Source organism: Sesamum indicum, linkage group LG10 (genome assembly GCF_026168435.1).
Source record: "Sesamum indicum cultivar Baizhima isolate 11 linkage group LG10, ASM2616843v1, whole genome shotgun sequence".
Classification (NCBI taxonomy): domain Eukaryota; kingdom Viridiplantae; phylum Streptophyta; class Magnoliopsida; order Lamiales; family Pedaliaceae; genus Sesamum; species Sesamum indicum.
In genome coordinates, this window is record NC_142666.1 from 13779381 (window position 1) to 13797246 (window position 17866).

The following is a 17866-nucleotide window of genomic DNA, read 5'->3' on the forward strand; positions in this document are numbered from 1 at the left end:
ATTTTGACTAACAGAATGCTTTATTTGTTAGGCAGAAGTAAACTTCAAGAGTAGTAGATAAAAATTTTAAACCAGAAAGAATTTATATATAATTACACAAAACTTAAAGGGAGTTACAATGTGATTTTTCCTTTATTTTATTATGTTTTGGAGTATTTTTTTTATAATCTATTTTCAAAAAATAGGTTAGATATCAAAAGAAAAAAAAAAAAAACCTGTTGTGGAAATAGTTTGGACTTAAATCTAAAAAAATAAAGAAAAGGAAAAGAAAGAGTTTTTGTTTGTTTTTTTGGTTGAGAAGTGAAAGAAAGAGGTTTTACCAATTGAAATGCTGTAGAGTATGTCTGAGTCTGAGGGAGAAAAAGAAGAAGAAAAACCCAAATAAAAAGCCCCAAGTCTGAAAACAAAAACAACAGCAGCAAAACCCCTCAATCAAGCTTTCCCATTTCACTTCTGAGCTCACCTTCCCCCCCGCCCCACCACCCCACCCCTCCAACCCCTTCTTACTTTCTCTCTCTAAAACCCTTTTCCATGGATCTACGATTCTTCCTCTCTACCATTTGCTAATCCGAGAATTTTCTTCCCCTTAATTTCATTGCCTTTTGTTGGAATTCAATCTGCCCAAGAATAAGAAACAGGAGAATAATTTGCTAAAGGATGAGGGTGCCGTGTTGTTCGGTGTGCCAGAACAAGTACAACGAGGAGGAGCGGTGCCCTCTTCTACTCCAATGCGGCCATGGGTTTTGCCGTGAGTGCCTTTCCAAGATGTTCACCGCCTCCCCAGATTCCTCGCTTTCCTGCCCCCGCTGCCGCCACGTATCCACAGTTGGGAACTCCGTTTCCGCCCTGAAAAAGAACTACGCGGTCCTGTCGTTGATCCAGGGGGGCGAGGATGAGGACGAGGATGAAGAAGAAGACGATGATGGTAATGAAGCTGGCCATGATGATAGAACTTTTATTACTTCTCATAACAGTTGTGGTGGAAATAATACTACTGGTCATAACAGTAGTAGTGGTGGTGTTGGTGGTTGTGTTTATAACAATGGGAGTAGAAGAGTGGAGGATGGGTTTAAAGGCGGACGAATAGATTTGGGGGTACATAAGGAGGTGAAGATGGTGAAGAGGATAGGAGAAGGGAGTAGTCGGAGAGCGGGTGTGGACATGTGGGCAGCAGTTGTGTCGGGCCGAGGGTGTAAGCATAAGATGGCTGTGAAGAAGGTGGCTATTGGAGAAGAGACTGATGTGGTGTGGATGCAGGGGCAGTTGGAGGAGTTGAGGAGAAAATCTATGTGGTGCCGGAATGTTTGTACTTTCCACGGAGCCACTAGGATGGAGAGTAGCCTTTGTTTGGTGATGGATAGGTGTCATGGTTCTGTACAGACTGAAATGCAGCGGAATGAAGGGCGCCTCACTCTTGAGCAGATCCTCAGGTATCGACTTTCATCGCTGTACATCTTAGTAAATGCTCTAAATTAGAGTTTTGCTTCATTGATTATGCTTGTGTCAATGCTTAATTGGCAATCTCGATTTGTTATTTTAGTGGTTCCCGTAATAAAATTATGATAACTATAAATCCAAATGGGTCAAGCAATCGGGATTTTTCTTTAACTATTATTTACTTATTTTACACTGATATGCCATTTTTAAATACACTATAGCAACAGCATTAGGAGACTGTTTTGTGTTGAGCTGTCTATGACATCAATGTGTTCGGATGTGGGAATGGAAATCGGAACGGAATTGAAAAGGAAAAAAGGTCTGATTTTGCTCATTTTAATGTCTTTCCAAGTTTTGTCCTTAATTTCAGTCCAAGAGGACTCAATTTTTGTCGGCTTCTTTTGAGCAAGGATGAACCGTTGCTTGCCAAATGGATTCTCTAGGGTTTCCGGAGGGAGAGTTAATACTGGTCCATTTAGTCTTGCTGTAGTGGCTTGCTCACGTTCGAGCATAAGATGAGATCAACGCCATGGAAGATATGGGCCTACATCTTTTTGCTAGACCACGTGTAGTCTGTAAAACTTTTGGTGGATCACTAAAACATCTTGGTGCCTTTTGTTGAAGAATAAGGACAGAACCAATAATAGCATTAAGTCGGAGATTTTAGACCCTTGACCGGTTAGCTGATACAATTATATAACTTTGTCTGATAACCTTGCTGGGTCAAGCAGCCTTAAATTTTTCTATTGTTTGTTTCATTGCTTGTAAAAAATCTTTCAGCAGTTAAAACAAATCTTAAGCAATTCACTGAATATATGGTGACAAAAGTTATTACGCCATGTTTACATCTATGTCCGGCCCAATCCGTCCGAATTATTTGTTACTTTCCTGTTGCCTAACCTGGGATTTTTACCTAATGCCTGATGTTGTGAGCCCCAAATCTGGGTAAAAGGCAGATTATAATTCAACCCATTTTTAGGTCCATGTGCAAGGATAAAAGTCCTTTGTCCATAATGTCCCCATTCAGCCGCGAGAATTATCGACTATACCCCTTGAATTGGCCCAAATTCAGCCCATTAAGACCCAAATTCAGGGCATCATCTGTCACAATTAAATGGGTGGATTATAATCCACCTTTTGTCCAGATTTGGGGCTCACAGCTCACAGTTCTAGGGCATATGTAAAAATCCCGGGCTGGACATTATGAAAGTAAACAAATAATTAGGACGAATTTCCGGCCCAATCCTAGGACATAAACATGGTAGAATCTTTGGGCCTTTTGGTAAAGGACGTAAACAATTACCTTTTTAATCCATTTAGGTAAATGTGGCATTATTTTATCAATTTCGAATCATAATTTTTATCATCACGAATAGACAGGGATAAAATTGTCCTATTCAAACAAATCCCTGTTCTAATCCCACATTTATTTCTCACCCTTTTATCCCGTCCTAGTTAGTAAACATGGCCTTAATGTCTAATTCGTGCTCACTTATATCAAGACTGCAGAGTTAATATTGTATTACTTGTCTATGATCACATATCTAACCTAACACAATATAGTCCTTTCTTTGATTCTTGTACTTGTCCGGCTTTGTAAAGTAGAGGGTTAGCAATTGGCATTAGCCATCTTCATTTGCTCAAACTGCTCCCATTACATGTGAATCTACAACCTTTTGTAGAAGACAGGATACTTTAATTGCTTTTTAATGCGATTCACGCCCTTATTCTGTATGTTCCATGCAATTGTGCGGCACATAGGATTAGGGTATTCCAGTTTGCCACCTCTTGATAAATACTTGTACCCCTGTACCACGATTTACTAATTGTTTTGAGTTTTTGTGGTCAAACTGATGGTTTCTCTTGCATTATGTATGTATTAGTGTATCTGTCTTCTCTCTCTCTTTCTACGTGTGTATGTATGTATGTATGTATGTATATTATATATACATTCTCATGCATTATGTATGTATTAGTGTATCTGTCTTCTCTCTCTCTATGTATGGATGGATGGATATATATTATATATACATACATGTATGGTTTTTTTTTGGGGGGGGGGGGGGGGGCACTAACAACATTCCCACTATTTACACAGTATTGTTTGTCTAAACATTTAGACCAAAAATCAACGAATTTAATAAGAACAAACATGCCGAAAACTCTTCTATTAAGAAAGGTCAAAGGAGTATTCTGTTGTTGATGACGGCACGTTATAGTTAATAATGACAGGGCCAATGGTAAACTGGGTGTAGATCATGTACCTAATTAAATCACTAGCTCGTTCCATTTGCTATGTTCGCAGTTGCCACCTGGGACTGTCATATTTTCCAAGGGTTTGGCTGTTTGCCCAGTTGAAATTGCAACTTGCAGTTAGAAGAGGCTGCTTGATTTGTCTAACTCCTGGTCTCTTGTGATGGTTTGTTTTGCCTAGGACGTGCTGCTTTTGTTTCAGTGTGTTCTCTTTGAGTAATAGCAATTAAGTTTCCTGATCCTACCTTGAAGCATAATTTTGAAAATGGATATCTACTTTTGTTTGTGTTATGTAACCTATAGTGCCGAGTGCCAACTAGATACAGTGGAGTCTATATGACAGGAAGAAGCCCTAATCTTGAAATAAGAGCACGCCCTTCACCAATTTACAGTATATAGAGATGCCTATGACCTATTTCAAACCTTATAATTCCTATATCCTCGTAATGCTGGCATTCATACAATTATGTTTCTACTTATTGAGACCTTTAAATGATAGAAATTATTCAGAATGCCGACTTGTTGCTGTATCTGGAAACATGCACCTGCAGAAAATGGAAGCAGACTTCCTTCTTTAAACAGGAAGTGTTGAGTCCAAACACTGTCTTAGACTTACCTGCATCTGAAATATGTGTTGGGTATATGTGCCGCGAAAGATGTTAAGAAAACATACTTTATGATTAAATTAGAGGTGGGCTGGGGGATATATCGTTTGAAATTGATAAATCAAACTATTGACATATAAGTGTATCTACTCTTGTAGCTAGAGAACTTGTTTGCATGATCATATATGTTACGTTGCAACTTTCTTCTGATTTTCTAAACCAGCAGAGTTCTTTGAAGAACATGGCTAATGTGCTATTGCTTCTTATGCTTACTATAAAACTAGTTCTTGTCTTTGATGTTTTCTTGCTATAAACAACATAAATTCTAGCTTGTTGAGAAATTAATCACTTGAGTTATGCATATTGTATTTGCCTTATTTTCTTATAATATTAAATTTTATTGCTTTTGTTTCCACGACATGGGTGATATATCATTGGACACAATCTTTCTTTTCTTATTTATGTCATGGGAAACAATCTTTCTTTTCTTAGTCAAAGAAGAGAGAACCATTTCTTTTTTAGCTAGTAAATCTTGAAAACTTCTGGTTTTGCTTGCTCTGTCCTGATTATGATGTGGGTCAAATGTTTTCCAACAATGGACCTGGAGTTTGATCTTTTCTTTTCACCGTATGTTCCCATTGTTTTGGCTTTTCTTTAACATTTTCAGGAAGATTTATAAGGCATGCATGTTTTCAGAGAATAACTGGCTCAGTATTTGGCGTCCTGTTATTTAAACATGAGCAGTTTAGTTTTGTGACAGAACGGTCATGGAATGAGTTCATTTAATGAAAGCAAGTTGTGATTAATTTGAAAGAGAAAGATGGGTGTAAGTTTGACATTTGAGGTATATTCACTGAATAAGTTTGAAAAGATTGCATTTCCTGGTTGCACTTTGTGTTTATAGAAATCTTCTATCTATATAGAAATCCTTAAGAAAATGAGGATTCTCCGGACATTCCTCAATAAAGATCTGCAGTTTGAGAAAAGGGCTACAATGTTCTACTTGAGGTTTGGAAGGGAGTGTAATACCCAATAGCCTCAGTCGCTGGTCTGTGTATTATTACTTGATTTACACTGCTAAAATATAGATTGGTGCTTTAGCAAACTTCTACTGCTGAGGCATAAATCTTTGTTTTCTGACTGTCTTGGATTTTCTTCTGCAACCTTAGATTGGTCAACCAACTAATTGACAACATTGCAGACATAGCTCTGGGATATAGTTTCTTGGGGAATATTTCCTCTGATATGAACACAGTGATACTGGATCCAGTCTCAGCTGTTTAAGTCATATACTTTGAAGAGCTAAGAATGCTTTTCTCTAATAGTTGAATATTCTGTAGTTTTCCTCAGGTTCGAATAATTCTACCACCATATTCTATTCTGAGAAACTATTAGGCCTCTGCAGGGACTTACAACAATTAAAACACATGGAGTATCACAATTTTTTCTGTTCCAAGAAAATGCACATTTCTGTATACCAAGATTTTGTCGTGTTTTCTGTCACAGAAAAATTGTGTGCTTAAGTCAAGTGGATAGTTCTCTGGCGTATTCTAAGATTCGATGCTGTATTATGCTGCATATTGCTTAAGGTTGCTTGAACATTAGCTTTTAGAATTATTAATTTTTCTATTTTGATTTTCAATCCATGTTGTTGCAAACTACAGTAGTTTTAACTGACCTGGAACTTTCTTTATCTTGATGTATCATCTAAACAATGTAGATATGGAGCAGATATTGCCCGTGGGGTTGCTGAACTTCATGCAGCTGGTGTTGTTTGTATGAATATTAAACCATCCAATCTTCTCCTGGATGAAACTGGTCATGCTGTGGTTTCTGATTATGGGCTTCCGGCAATTCTAAAGAAACCTGATTGCAGAAAAGCTAGAAAGGAGTGTGAATCAGTAAAGATTCATTCATGCATGGATTGCACAATGCTGAGCCCAAATTACACTGCTCCAGAAGCATGGGAACCAGTAAAAAAGTCTCTACACCTTTTCTGGGATGATGCTATTGGCATATCTTCGGAGTCTGACGCCTGGAGCTTTGGTTGTACACTGGTAGAAATGTGCACAGGATCTATCCCGTATGTGAAATTATACTATTCTTTTCTCCTGATTACTTTGTAGTTTTATATCTCTTTTTTTTTTATGAAGTAGAATGAATGTGAGAAACAAGAAACGGTTCTTTTATGCAGGTGGGCTGGCTTAAGTGCTGAAGAAATCTATCAATTTGTTGTGAAGGCTAAACGACAACCTCCTCAGTATGCTAGTGTAGTCGGTGTTGGAATACCTAGGGAATTGTGGAAGATGATTGGTGACTGCCTGCAGTTCAAGGCATCCAAGAGGCCAACTTTTCATTCGATGTTAGCAATATTTCTTCGGCACTTGCAAGAGATTCCTCGGAGCCCTCCAGCAAGCCCTGATAAGTAAGAAGCTAACTCGTGTATTCTCCCTTTTTGAACTAAAAGTTCATATATCCCTGTGTTTTACAAAGTGGCATTATGGCCTTAGGTTATTTTCTGGTTTAAGCAGAAAGAATTGGTTTCATTTGGTTTCTTTGTAGCATCATATTCCTAGATATGAACATTTTTTGGTGTTTATTTATAGAATACCTCCGTTTGTTTTTGTACTTGATTACCTGATTGATCCGTCCATTTTCAGTACTGTTTCCTGTTTAGTATTTGATTACCTGTTTGATGAGTCTATTTTTGCTCTATCTTATAAGCAGTGACTTGCCTATAAGCCCCATAATAAATGGGATTGGGCCCTCTCCATCAGCTGAGCTGGAGTTTCCGCTTGCAAATCCCAACCTTCTACACCGGCTTGTCTCTGAAGGCAATGTTAATGGAGTTCGGTGAGGCCTCATCACCTTAGATATTTATTATGCCACTGGGTATAAACTCTTGTCTTTCAGATTTTACATTTCATTGCCTTGTTCATTCAGAGAGTTGCTTGCGAAGACCACTTCAGGACATGGTCAAAGTTTATTACGCTCACTACTAGAAGCACAAAACTCTGATGGCCAAACTGCCCTACACCTGGCTTGTAGACGGGGAAGTGTTGAACTTGTAGAAGCTATTTTAGAGTGCAAAGAGGCAAATGTTGATGTCCTCGACAAAGACGGCGATCCTCCTCTTGTTTTTGCTCTGGCAGCTGGATCACCTGAATGTGTCCGTGCACTCATTAAACGTAATGCTAATGTCAGGTCCAGGTTAAGGGAAGGCCTTGGTCCATCAGTTGCTCATGTTTGTGCCTACCATGGGCAACCAGATTGCATGCGAGTATGTCCCTGGGCCTTTTATAAGTTTTAAACGATGGACTAAGTATTGAAAACATATTGAAATGTAAAGCAGGATGCCTCAAACTAAGTAACTCCGTTTCTATAACCACTGCATGGATACAGAATATCTTATTTGCATTTATTCCAGTTGAATTTTTGCTTTGATTTTTTACCATATTTATCATTTATTTCTTATTTTTGAATGCCAATAGGAGTTACTACTGGCGGGTGCTGATCCAAATGCAGTTGATGATGAAGGTGAATCTGTGCTTCACAGATCTGTTGCGAAGAAATACACTGACTGTGCAATTGTCATATTGGAAAATGGAGGCAGTAAATCGATGAGTATCCTGAACTCAAAACATTTGACGTAAGTGTCAATACATCGTGCAGTAAGTGAAGAGGATGTTTTTGGTTAATCGTGATTATATTCGGAGAAAGAAATGATCAAGTTGAAAGAAATGGTTTTCTTGTTGCAGCTCAAAAGGAAAAATAGAGGCAACTTACCTTTTAGCTTTATTAGGATATCAGTGAAGGAAACTTTATCATGCCTTTTGTGTTCTTACCTAGGTAACATAATTATCTCAGATGTGCAAAGAACAGAGGTAAAAATTGAGATTTATACTTTAACAACATGCAAATAGTTATCATTTTGCTAATGAATGTTGACCTGCTGAATAGAAGCCAGGCCATGACATTTTGGAAATGAATTGAGGTAATATCCAACGGATCTACAGTATTATGTTGACTGTCACCAGTACTTTCCCATACATACTGATAGCTACCACATTGCAATGTGGATACGACTGTTATATTGTGATTTATAAGACACCAGGCATCTTTTCTCTGTTCTTGTCTGTGTGATTTGTCTCATGGATTGGCACATGCTCTAAGCCTTTTTGCTTGACAGGCCACTGCACTTGTGTATAATGACATGGAATGTAGCTGTTGTCAGAAGATGGGTAGAGCTTGCATCTAAGGAAGATATTGCTGATGCTATAGATATCCAGAGCCCTGTGGGAACAGCTTTGTGCATGGCAGCTGCCTTGAAGAAGGATCATGAACCTGGTAGAACTTGGGTCTTACTGTCAGGCTTGTTTAGTTATTTTGATAATAGGTTTTACATAAGTATGTACCTTTTTTCTTTTTGAATTTAGAATGTACTGTTCTGATGTTGACCTTTCTAATGGTCTATTCACTTAGAGGGTAGAGAACTTGTAAGGATACTGCTAGCCGCCGGAGCAGATCCAAGAGCTCAAGACACTCAACATGCCCAAACTGCTTTGCATACTGCTGCTATGGCTAATGATGTCGAGTTAGTGAGGGTATGCTGATTGACCACTTAATGTGATCCTGGCTTTGCTCTATGTGACTACATTCTAGTATCATTCAAGTGCAATGTCAGAGCTTCAACTGCCAACCTTTTTGATCAGACAAATTGTATAACATAAATATTTTGTTGGAAAATTTCTCTTGTAGATCATATTGGAAGCTGGTGTTGATGTAAACATCAGGAATGTGCAGAATACCATACCCCTCCATGTGGCATTGGCTAGAGGTGCCAAGTCTTGTGTTGGATTGCTTCTATCAGCTGGGGCAAATTGCAACATGCAGGTCTGTTCTTGAATTTTGTCTCATCTGAATATTTGGCAGAGCTAGTCTGTGCGAAGTGTTTACTTCAACATGGGAAAACATATCAACAAAGTCTGAGATGATCCAGTAGAGATATCTGATGGGGATAATAAAATGGCACTTCTGAGCACGTCGATCTTAAGTACATTTTCAGATCCATTGATGGTTGGGTAACAAGCTGTAGATTGCATTTTCGATGATTGCTGATGCAAAAAATTGAACTTTAGCACCTCCAATTATACCCACTCTGCTGTATTCTTCTAAATATATCTATGTTACTAATTTGATGTTCCTGAATTATTTTTGTGAAGATGGTTCCACATACTTTAGGCTGTTGAGAAATTAGATCTGGCTGATTTTTCGTCTAACAAGTTAAAGTAACATAGATTTATTTCATGTTTTGCGCCCCCACTACATGTTGCAATATTGGTTAATCCCCTCCATCTGACTCATGCTGTTTTTGTCTCAATTATCTTCAGGATGATGATGGTGATAATGCTTTTCATATAGCAGCTGACACAGCAAAGATGATACGTGAAAACTTGGAATGGATCCTTATTATGCTTAGATATCCTAATGCTGCAGTTGATGTTAGGAATCACAGGCTAGTTTCTGGAAACTGAATTTATCGCTTATTATCTGATGCTATTAAAACCCATTTTGAGTAGGTTACCTTGTGTTTTTATGTGCAAGCTTCCTAGAAAGAAAATATGCTCCCAGATATGACAGAAAAACATAATGATGCTTTTACAGTGGCAAGACATTACGGGACTTCTTGGAGGCTCTTCCGCGGGAATGGATTTCAGAAGATTTGATGGATGCACTTGTGGAGAAGGGAGTTCATTTGTCTCCTACAGTGTGCGTAAACAACCATAGTATTACTTCTTTGTTTCAGTGTTTATCTCAAAATATCTTTGCTCAACGTCATTGATATGACTAAGGGAGTGTTTTCGGGTGGCTCTTTGGGATCCTTTTTTAGCTATGGATTAAAAAAAAGTTATCTTTTCTGATGCTTGTGAAATCAACTTTTGCTTTTCAAAGTCTAAAAAGCAGCACTGCTCAGCCAAAAACTAGAAGCAAAAATATGGTGTCTCGAGCTGCTTTAACTTTTTTATAAATAAGCCTAGTATGGTTTTCAACATTTTTACCCGACTAAAAAGGAGAACATTTTTAACGTAGAGGATTGAAATAGTTTTCTGCTAATTAAGTTCTTATTAAAAGTTATTCCCACAACCACAATTTAGCTTTTCTATTTCTCACTATTTTCTGCAATCAGTCCCGACTTTTGATTTCTTAAAAATTTTGACGTTCTCTAGAGATTTTCATTCCTCCAAAAGTAGCAGCTCTTGCAAACACTTCCTAAATTGTCTGAGGACTTGCATATGGTCAAACATTGTGCAGATATCAAATCGGTGACTGGGTGAAATATCGAAGAAGTGTCAACGAACCTACTTATGGGTGGCAAGGTGCATCTCATAAGAGTGTTGGGTTTGTGCAAAGTGTCCCAGACAATGATAATCTCATTGTATCATTTTGCTCTGGGGAAGCTCGAGTACTAGCAAATGAAGTCATAAAAGTGATTCCACTTGACAGAGGGCAGCATGTTCAACTTAAGTCTGATGTTGTAGAGCCAAGGTATGAGTTCTCTAACACGGACATAACATAACTATGCTTCGTAGTTCTTGAGTCATAAGCTTTATTACTACCTATTAATTTTATTGACAATATGCTGGGTTTCTGGAACTCATGGGATCTTGCAATTTCTTGTAGTTCTTTATATCATGTCATGGTTCTATGCCTTGTTGTTAATGGTTACTATACTTCTCTTTCTCTGTTTCTTCTCGTTCTACATGAGTGTAGTACCATCACTTGCAATATTTAAATGATTTTGGACTGGATAGTGAATTTAATCTAAATGATTTATTTAATGATTTTTACCTAGTGTTAATTATAAATGTCACAGAAAGAAAGTGACGTATAGTTCTTTGACATTTGACAATGTCTACAAGTCCACAGGGAGATTAATCACCCAGTGTTTGAGAGTATTTATGCGTGTTGAGTTCTGGAAAGAGCATTGCCTGCTTCCAGAAATATGGAATCAAATGCATGGCCATTTTGACTGCCTAGGGCAGAAGATCAAATTCACTTAGGCATGGTCTGTTGATTGGTGATTATTTTACTTTAAAAGTGACTTCAGTTCTAGCATTTCTCTTATGATGTGTTGGGAATAATAAGATCTTGTATGTTACCAGGGAGCATGAAAGAAGTGTGGTCAAGTATTTTTCAGAACATTAAAGTGCTTTTCACAAAATATTACCACTAAGTTGCCCTGGAACTGTTTAGAGTTATTTTATGAAGCAACCCTTTAGTTTGGATTCCCTTTGGGACCTTTGATTGAGAGAAAGTGCAATTCTGGCTGTCTACTATCCTGCACCAGTGAATCTTGCACAACTGGCTTATACTGTATTTGCAACATGGACTCCAGGGAAAATACTGAGGGAAGCATTTTCCTTTGTTTGATTTCAAAGGAAAATGTGCAAAAATGTCTGTTTAAACATGGTCACATGAGAAACTAGTGTAGTTGTTCGCCTTTTGAGTTTCTTCTATTAATTCCTAGACCCAAGGCTTTTCACAGTATTAAAATTTATTCAACTGATTTATAGAATCTTTTCTTAACTATTTTGAGGTTGTTTCTTCGACTTGTTCGGCTAATTATTATGAAATGAAGCACCTAGGACATAGTAAAAACTTATACTGAATGGAGTTATGTAGTACACTTATATAAATGAGCAGAAGATACTTGTTTATGTATTACGGGTTCTGTCGTTAATAGATATTCTCAGTCCCCCTTATATGTGATATGCATACTCTATATTATACTAAAGATAATTTCCAGTATAACAAGAACCTTCAAAATAAGTTCTCTCTATTTGAAATGTAACATCTTAGGTTATATAATTCTACGCATTAATTGAACAGTATAGGTTTAATACTAAGATTCCACATACTCTATCATAATTTCAATAGTAATGCAACAACTAATTTCGTAATATGTCAGTGTGTATTTTTAATTGTATATGAAACATTTGGATCCGAATATAAGACTGGTGCAAAACACTTCACAGTTCACTCGAATATAACAGAGATAGCGAACTGTTTATTACACTCGTATAGTACTCGTGTCTGCTGTCCTAAGGACCTATGGCTGAGTGGCTTCCTATGTGGCTTCTCCTTTTGTTATGGTAGCATAGTTTCCTCGTGGTCTTCATGTCCTATGAGCATGTTTGTCAACGGCGTACCTAAAGGCACAAGCCCATTGCCATTCTTCTGCTGTGATGATGGGCTTTGCGCTGGTGACGACTTGGCGCCTGAGCGCCATTTCGGCTGTTGCCGAGGCACTCACCAGGCGCGCCTTTGCTAGCCCAGGCTGTTTAGGCCTGGGCGCATTTTTTTTTAAAAAAAAACATAAAAAATAAGAGTCCAAAAAACCCTTTGTGTCCTGCATGCTTATTGCTTTCTCCTTTGGGCGATGTTCTCTGCTCTTCTGCCTGAATTGTGAGTAGGTATTTCCTTGGGGTGTCTCTTGCTTGAAATTTTCATTTGACTCTTTTTTCAATCTGTCAAAACCATGGAATTTTTCAGTAATCAGTTTTAGCTCTTTCAGTATCTCCTCGATATCCACATACCATGTGGTAATCCAGTTTCTGCTAATGCAGATTTGGTTGGCGTGGCCAGTCGCGCGACAGCATCGGAACAGTCCTTTGTGTTGATGATGATGGAATCTTGCGTATTGGTTTTCCTGGAGCATCTAGAGGATGGAAAGCAGATCCTGCAGAAATGGAAAGAGTTGAAGAGTTCAAGGTTGGAGATTGGGTTCGTATACGCCCCAACCTGACTACCGCTAAACATGGACTTGGATCTGTCACTCCAGGAAGCATTGGTGTAGTGTGCTGTATTAGACCAGATAATAGTCTATTATTGGAACTAAGCTATCTTCCTGCTCCATGGCATTGTGAACCTGAAGAGGTTGAACATGTGGAGCCCTTTAGGGTAAGGGCATTTAATTGAAATGAATCTGTTGATTTTAATTGAAGGTTTTTGTTCCTAAAGTTTCTATTTCTTCTCCCTCTTGGTCTTTCCTGCAATATTCTTTGTGATCTTTTTCCAGATTGGTGATCGGGTTTGTGTAAAGCGTTCTGTTGCTGAGCCTAGATATGCTTGGGGTGGTGAAACACATCATAGTGTTGGAAGAATTAGTGAGATAGAGAATGATGGCCTTTTGATAATTGAAATTCCCAATCGGCCTATTCCATGGCAGGCTGATCCTTCTGACATGGAAAAGTTAGAAGATTTCAAGGTAATGCCTGTTTAAGTTAACGTTCTGCTTTAAGATGTGAATGTACTTGACGGCTGTGTTCAATGTCTAATCATACTATAAATTGCACAGGTAGGGGATTGGGTTAGAGTAAAAGCTTCTGTTCCCTCCCCAAAGTATGGTTGGGAGGACGTTACAAGAAACAGTGTAGGTATCATCCACAGTTTGGAGGAGGACGGCGACATGGGAATTGCATTTTGCTTCCGGAGCAAACTTTTCTGCTGTTCGGTGACAGATGTTGAGAAAGTTCCTCCTTTTGAATTGGGACAAGAGATTCATGTGATTCCATCTGTTACTCAGCCTCGGCTTGGATGGTCAAATGAGACACCAGCTACTGTTGGAAAAATTGTGAGGATAGACATGGATGGTGCTTTAAATGTAAGCTTTTTCTCCTTTTGACTATATGTTAAATTGGGTCGAAGATTGTATCCAATGCTAAATTGTGGTGGAATAAGTCAACCAAAGAGAATTTCTCCTGAAACCCATTCTCCCATGTCACTTTACCTTTTGGTGGTGCCTTCTGGACAGCAAAAGATTACATATGAAGTAAAACTTTATTGAATAGGAAGAAGGATTTATTCAGAACAGACTCCTCTGTCCATTTATTTTGTATGTGTATCAAGAGTTCTGCCTTCTGATTTTGTAATTTCAAAATTATTCATTTACAGGTCAAAGTTGCTGGAAGACATAGTTTATGGAAAGTTTCTCCTGGGGATGCAGAAAGGCTTCCAGGTTTTGAAGTAGGTGATTGGGTGCGTTCAAAACCTAGCCTGGGTGCCAGACCAAGTTATGATTGGAATAGCATAGGGAAAGAAGGTCTAGCCATTGTTCATAGTGTACAGGATACTGGATATCTGGAACTAGCTTGCTGTTTCCGCAAGGGAAGGTGGATCACTCATCATAGTGATGTCGAGAAGGTCCCTGCACTTAGAGTTGGTCAACATATAAAGTTCCGAACTGGACTGGTTGAGCCAAGATGGGGCTGGAGAGGCGCCCAGCCTGATTCTCGAGGTGTTATTGTTGGTGTAAATGCTGATGGAGAGGTTAGGGTTGCATTCTATGGCTTACAAGGATTGTGGAGAGGGGACCCTGCAGACCTTGAAGTCGAGCAAATGTATGAGGTGGGAGAGTGGGTGAAATTGAGAGATAATGCAAGTAGTTGGAAATCTGTTTGGCCTGGTAGTGTGGGTATTGTACAAGGGATTGGATACGAGAAAAATGAATGGGATGGAAGAGTTTTTGTTGGATTCTGTGGAGAGCAAGAACTATGGGTGGGAAATACATCTGATCTTGAAAGAGTCGATAAGCTCATCGTTGGGCAGCGGGTTAAAGTTAAGAATTCTGTCAAGCAACCAAGGTTTGGGTGGTCAGGACACAATCATGCAAGTGTAGGAACTATATCAGCGATCGATGCAGATGGAAAGCTGAGAATATTTACACCTGCTGGCTCCAGAGCTTGGGTGCTGGATCCTTCAGAGGTGGAGATTGTTGAGGAAAGGGAACTCCGTGTCAAAGATTGGGTTAGGGTCAAGCCAAACGTTTCCAGTCCTACTCATCAGTGGGGAGATGTATCCCATTCAAGTATTGGAGTGGTTCACCGCATGGAAGACGAAGATCTTTGGGTGGCATTCTGCTTTATGGATAGGCTATGGCTTTGTAAAACATGGGAGATGGAAAGAATAAGACCATTCAAAGTGGGGGACAAGGTGAGAATTAAAGATGGATTGGTGACTCCTCGGTGGGGATGGGGTATGGAAACTCATGCTAGTAAAGGTGAGGTAGTAGGTGTAGATGCAAACGGGAAGTTGAGGATTAAGTTTAGGTGGCGAGAAGGGCGGCCGTGGATTGGAGATCCTGCTGACATAGTGCTTGAAGAGAGCTGAACCAACCCACCCGTGTAGCCTAACGTCGTCTAACCTCACATCAGTTTTTGGCATTTCAACTCATTGACAAGGTAAGAAGCACTGCATAGCTATCAGAAGAAAACTTACTCGAGTTGACCGCCATGAGTGTGGTGGAAGAGACAAGGATCACATATATCTGTAACTGTTGATAAACAGCAAGAAGAAAGAGGGGAAAGACGAGGGATACAGGGAAAGCAATTGCTCAGCCCAGGTCAGCTCGGCTTACCTTAATATAGTGATCGTATATCATTGAGCTATAGAAAGTTATTTGAGCTGTAGAGTATATATACAAATAAAGGTATAGTTGGGGTATTTATTGGTTTATATTTGTATAAAAAGAGCACTTTCACCGTATTAGTCTGAATGATTTATAGTTTTGTGAATTCTCAGCTGCACTTGTTTATTATAGCTTAGTAAGTGGTTATGGTGGGTTGAAGGAGTTACTACATAGAGCTTCCTCCTGTAGTTGATAAACAAGAGTCTCTTCATCTTTTGTATTTGCATCATTAATGTAACAAAATGAAATGATGATCTCGTTTTTTACAACCCCACTTTGCTAATATGTGAAATCTGTATTGGTAAAACCAAAACAAAGCATCAGATCTACATAATGCATTAATCAAAAAGAAAAATCTATAGTGCTCGGGTGCAAAGACAATGACGTGGAAAAGATGCGAAAAACATAGGATAGACATCTTTTTAAAATTTTAGGTATATTTTTTGAGGTCTTTATAAGTATATTTTTTTATTTAGTAGCAACATTTTATACAAATACTCATTGGGTTCATTGCATCAATATCTACTCAAGTGATGTATTTGTTGTTTTATAAAGGTTAGGGGGTAATTTTGTAATTAGGCTTGATCTCAAGGAGTATCTATGTAATTATTTTAATTTATATATATATATATATATATATATACACTATAATGTAAAAGTATATATCTAAAGGTGAACAGATCATTTATTAGTTATAAAAAATTATTAAGTTCATAATTTTGATTTGTATTTCTATCATTAAAACATTAATATTATATACAATTATATTTTCGAAAGAATTGATAATAATTATTCTAATTGATACAGAGAGTTCTAATATTTGTAATTCACTTCTAAATATAATTGATACGGTTAAACAAAATAAATCATTCTTATAATTAAAATTTGCATTTTGTATTTGTTAATTATTATGCTTAATGATTTTATATTGAAATAAATTAATTCGAAAGTGAAATATAATACATAAATTTAATATTTAAAATAAAATTAATTAGTCGAAATCCCTTATCTTTGATTCTTTTATAAGAAAATTTTATTTAATAAAATTAATCATGTAATTATTTTATGTCCATTATATTATGAAAAAAAGGTATAATTTAAAAAGAAATATCTAATATTAATATTAAAATAAAAGGTATAATCTAAAAAGAAATATCTACTGTTAACATTAAAATAATATCAATTAGTTGAAAGTCATTCGAATTAAAGTTTTCAACAACACTTTTAATTTAATGAAAACTTTAATTTAATAAAATTGAGAATTTTATTGAAATTTTTTTTCGAAATTTCTTCTCTATTATATTTTTATTTTTGCCAGTTTGGATTAATATTTAGATGTTATACATATGCTATTCATTTTAAATTTTACCAAGTTCTAGTAAATCAGTTTTTTTGAGAAATATTTAATATCTTTTCTAACAAATAAAGCTGGTTAGAATATTATTTTTCTATTTACCCTTTAGCTAGATCTATTATTTAGTTTCTAAGTAGTTCAGAGGAATTAGAAAAAATCAAATATTTTTCATCCTTGATAGAATTAAATATTATAGTTGATCCCTTAAGTTTTCATTTGAAAATAAATTTAGTCTTTCAACTTCATTTCTTAGATACCGCTAGAAAAAAATATAATTTTTCGCTACTGTTAATTATTATGCCAAAAGAAGAAAACCATGGCAAATGCAAACTAACCACAACTTCACAACAGCCATTAGCCATTGTTTTTGCAAGTGTGGCCAAAACCATAGCAAATATTTTGGCTATGACTAAAAACTATGGCGAATATTAATTAAACGTGATAAAAATTTGAAATTTTTATTTTCGTTTTGTTTAATTGTGGTTAATATTAGTAATTTACCACGATTTTTAGGCCGTGGTTATTTATAATGTAGTGAAAACTCAATTTTTTCCTAATGTAACATGATCTTAGAGGTGGAACACAGCCTACTGCCATTCTAGTCTGTTCGTTTGTTGAAATTCTGCATTGAAGAAAAGCATGTTACACAAAATGGTCTTGGTGTGTAACTTTTGATTTGAATGCATAATGCGCTCGTCTAGAGAACATGCCCCTCACATAGAGCACAACTAGGCCATGTTGTCTTCATCA

The 17866-nt window shown here is 37.3% G+C and overlaps 1 protein-coding gene across 1 annotated transcript; it reads left to right on the forward strand.

The window, feature by feature from the left end:
* Positions 1-396: 396 nt before the first annotated feature.
* KEG (protein kinase KEG) lies at positions 397-15868 on the forward strand. Its single transcript, XM_011093550.3, has 16 exons — positions 397-1430; positions 6016-6378; positions 6490-6720; positions 7023-7148; positions 7239-7575; positions 7787-7944; positions 8485-8642; positions 8778-8899; positions 9054-9188; positions 9686-9810; positions 9960-10064; positions 10608-10841; positions 12923-13256; positions 13375-13563; positions 13654-13959; positions 14250-15868. The coding sequence occupies exons 1-16, from the start codon at positions 658-660 to the stop codon at positions 15462-15464; spliced, it is 4911 nt and encodes a 1636-aa protein (XP_011091852.1). The 5' UTR covers positions 397-657; the 3' UTR covers positions 15465-15868.
* The last annotated feature ends 1998 nt before the right edge of the window (positions 15869-17866 follow it).

What these genes read in the sequence shown, in the direction of transcription:
- KEG (XM_011093550.3), top strand. Translation starts at nt 658, where the DNA reads ATGAGGGTGCCGTGTTGTTCGGTGTGCCAGAACAAGTACAACGAGGAG. An exon ending in CCTCCAGCAAGCCCTGATAA is followed by an intron (nt 6,721 to 7,022) that starts GTAAGAAGCTAA and finishes TCTTATAAGCAG; the next exon opens with TGACTTGCCTATAAGCCCCA. An exon ending in AAAAGTTAGAAGATTTCAAG is followed by an intron (nt 13,564 to 13,653) that starts GTAATGCCTGTT and finishes TAAATTGCACAG; the next exon opens with GTAGGGGATTGGGTTAGAGT.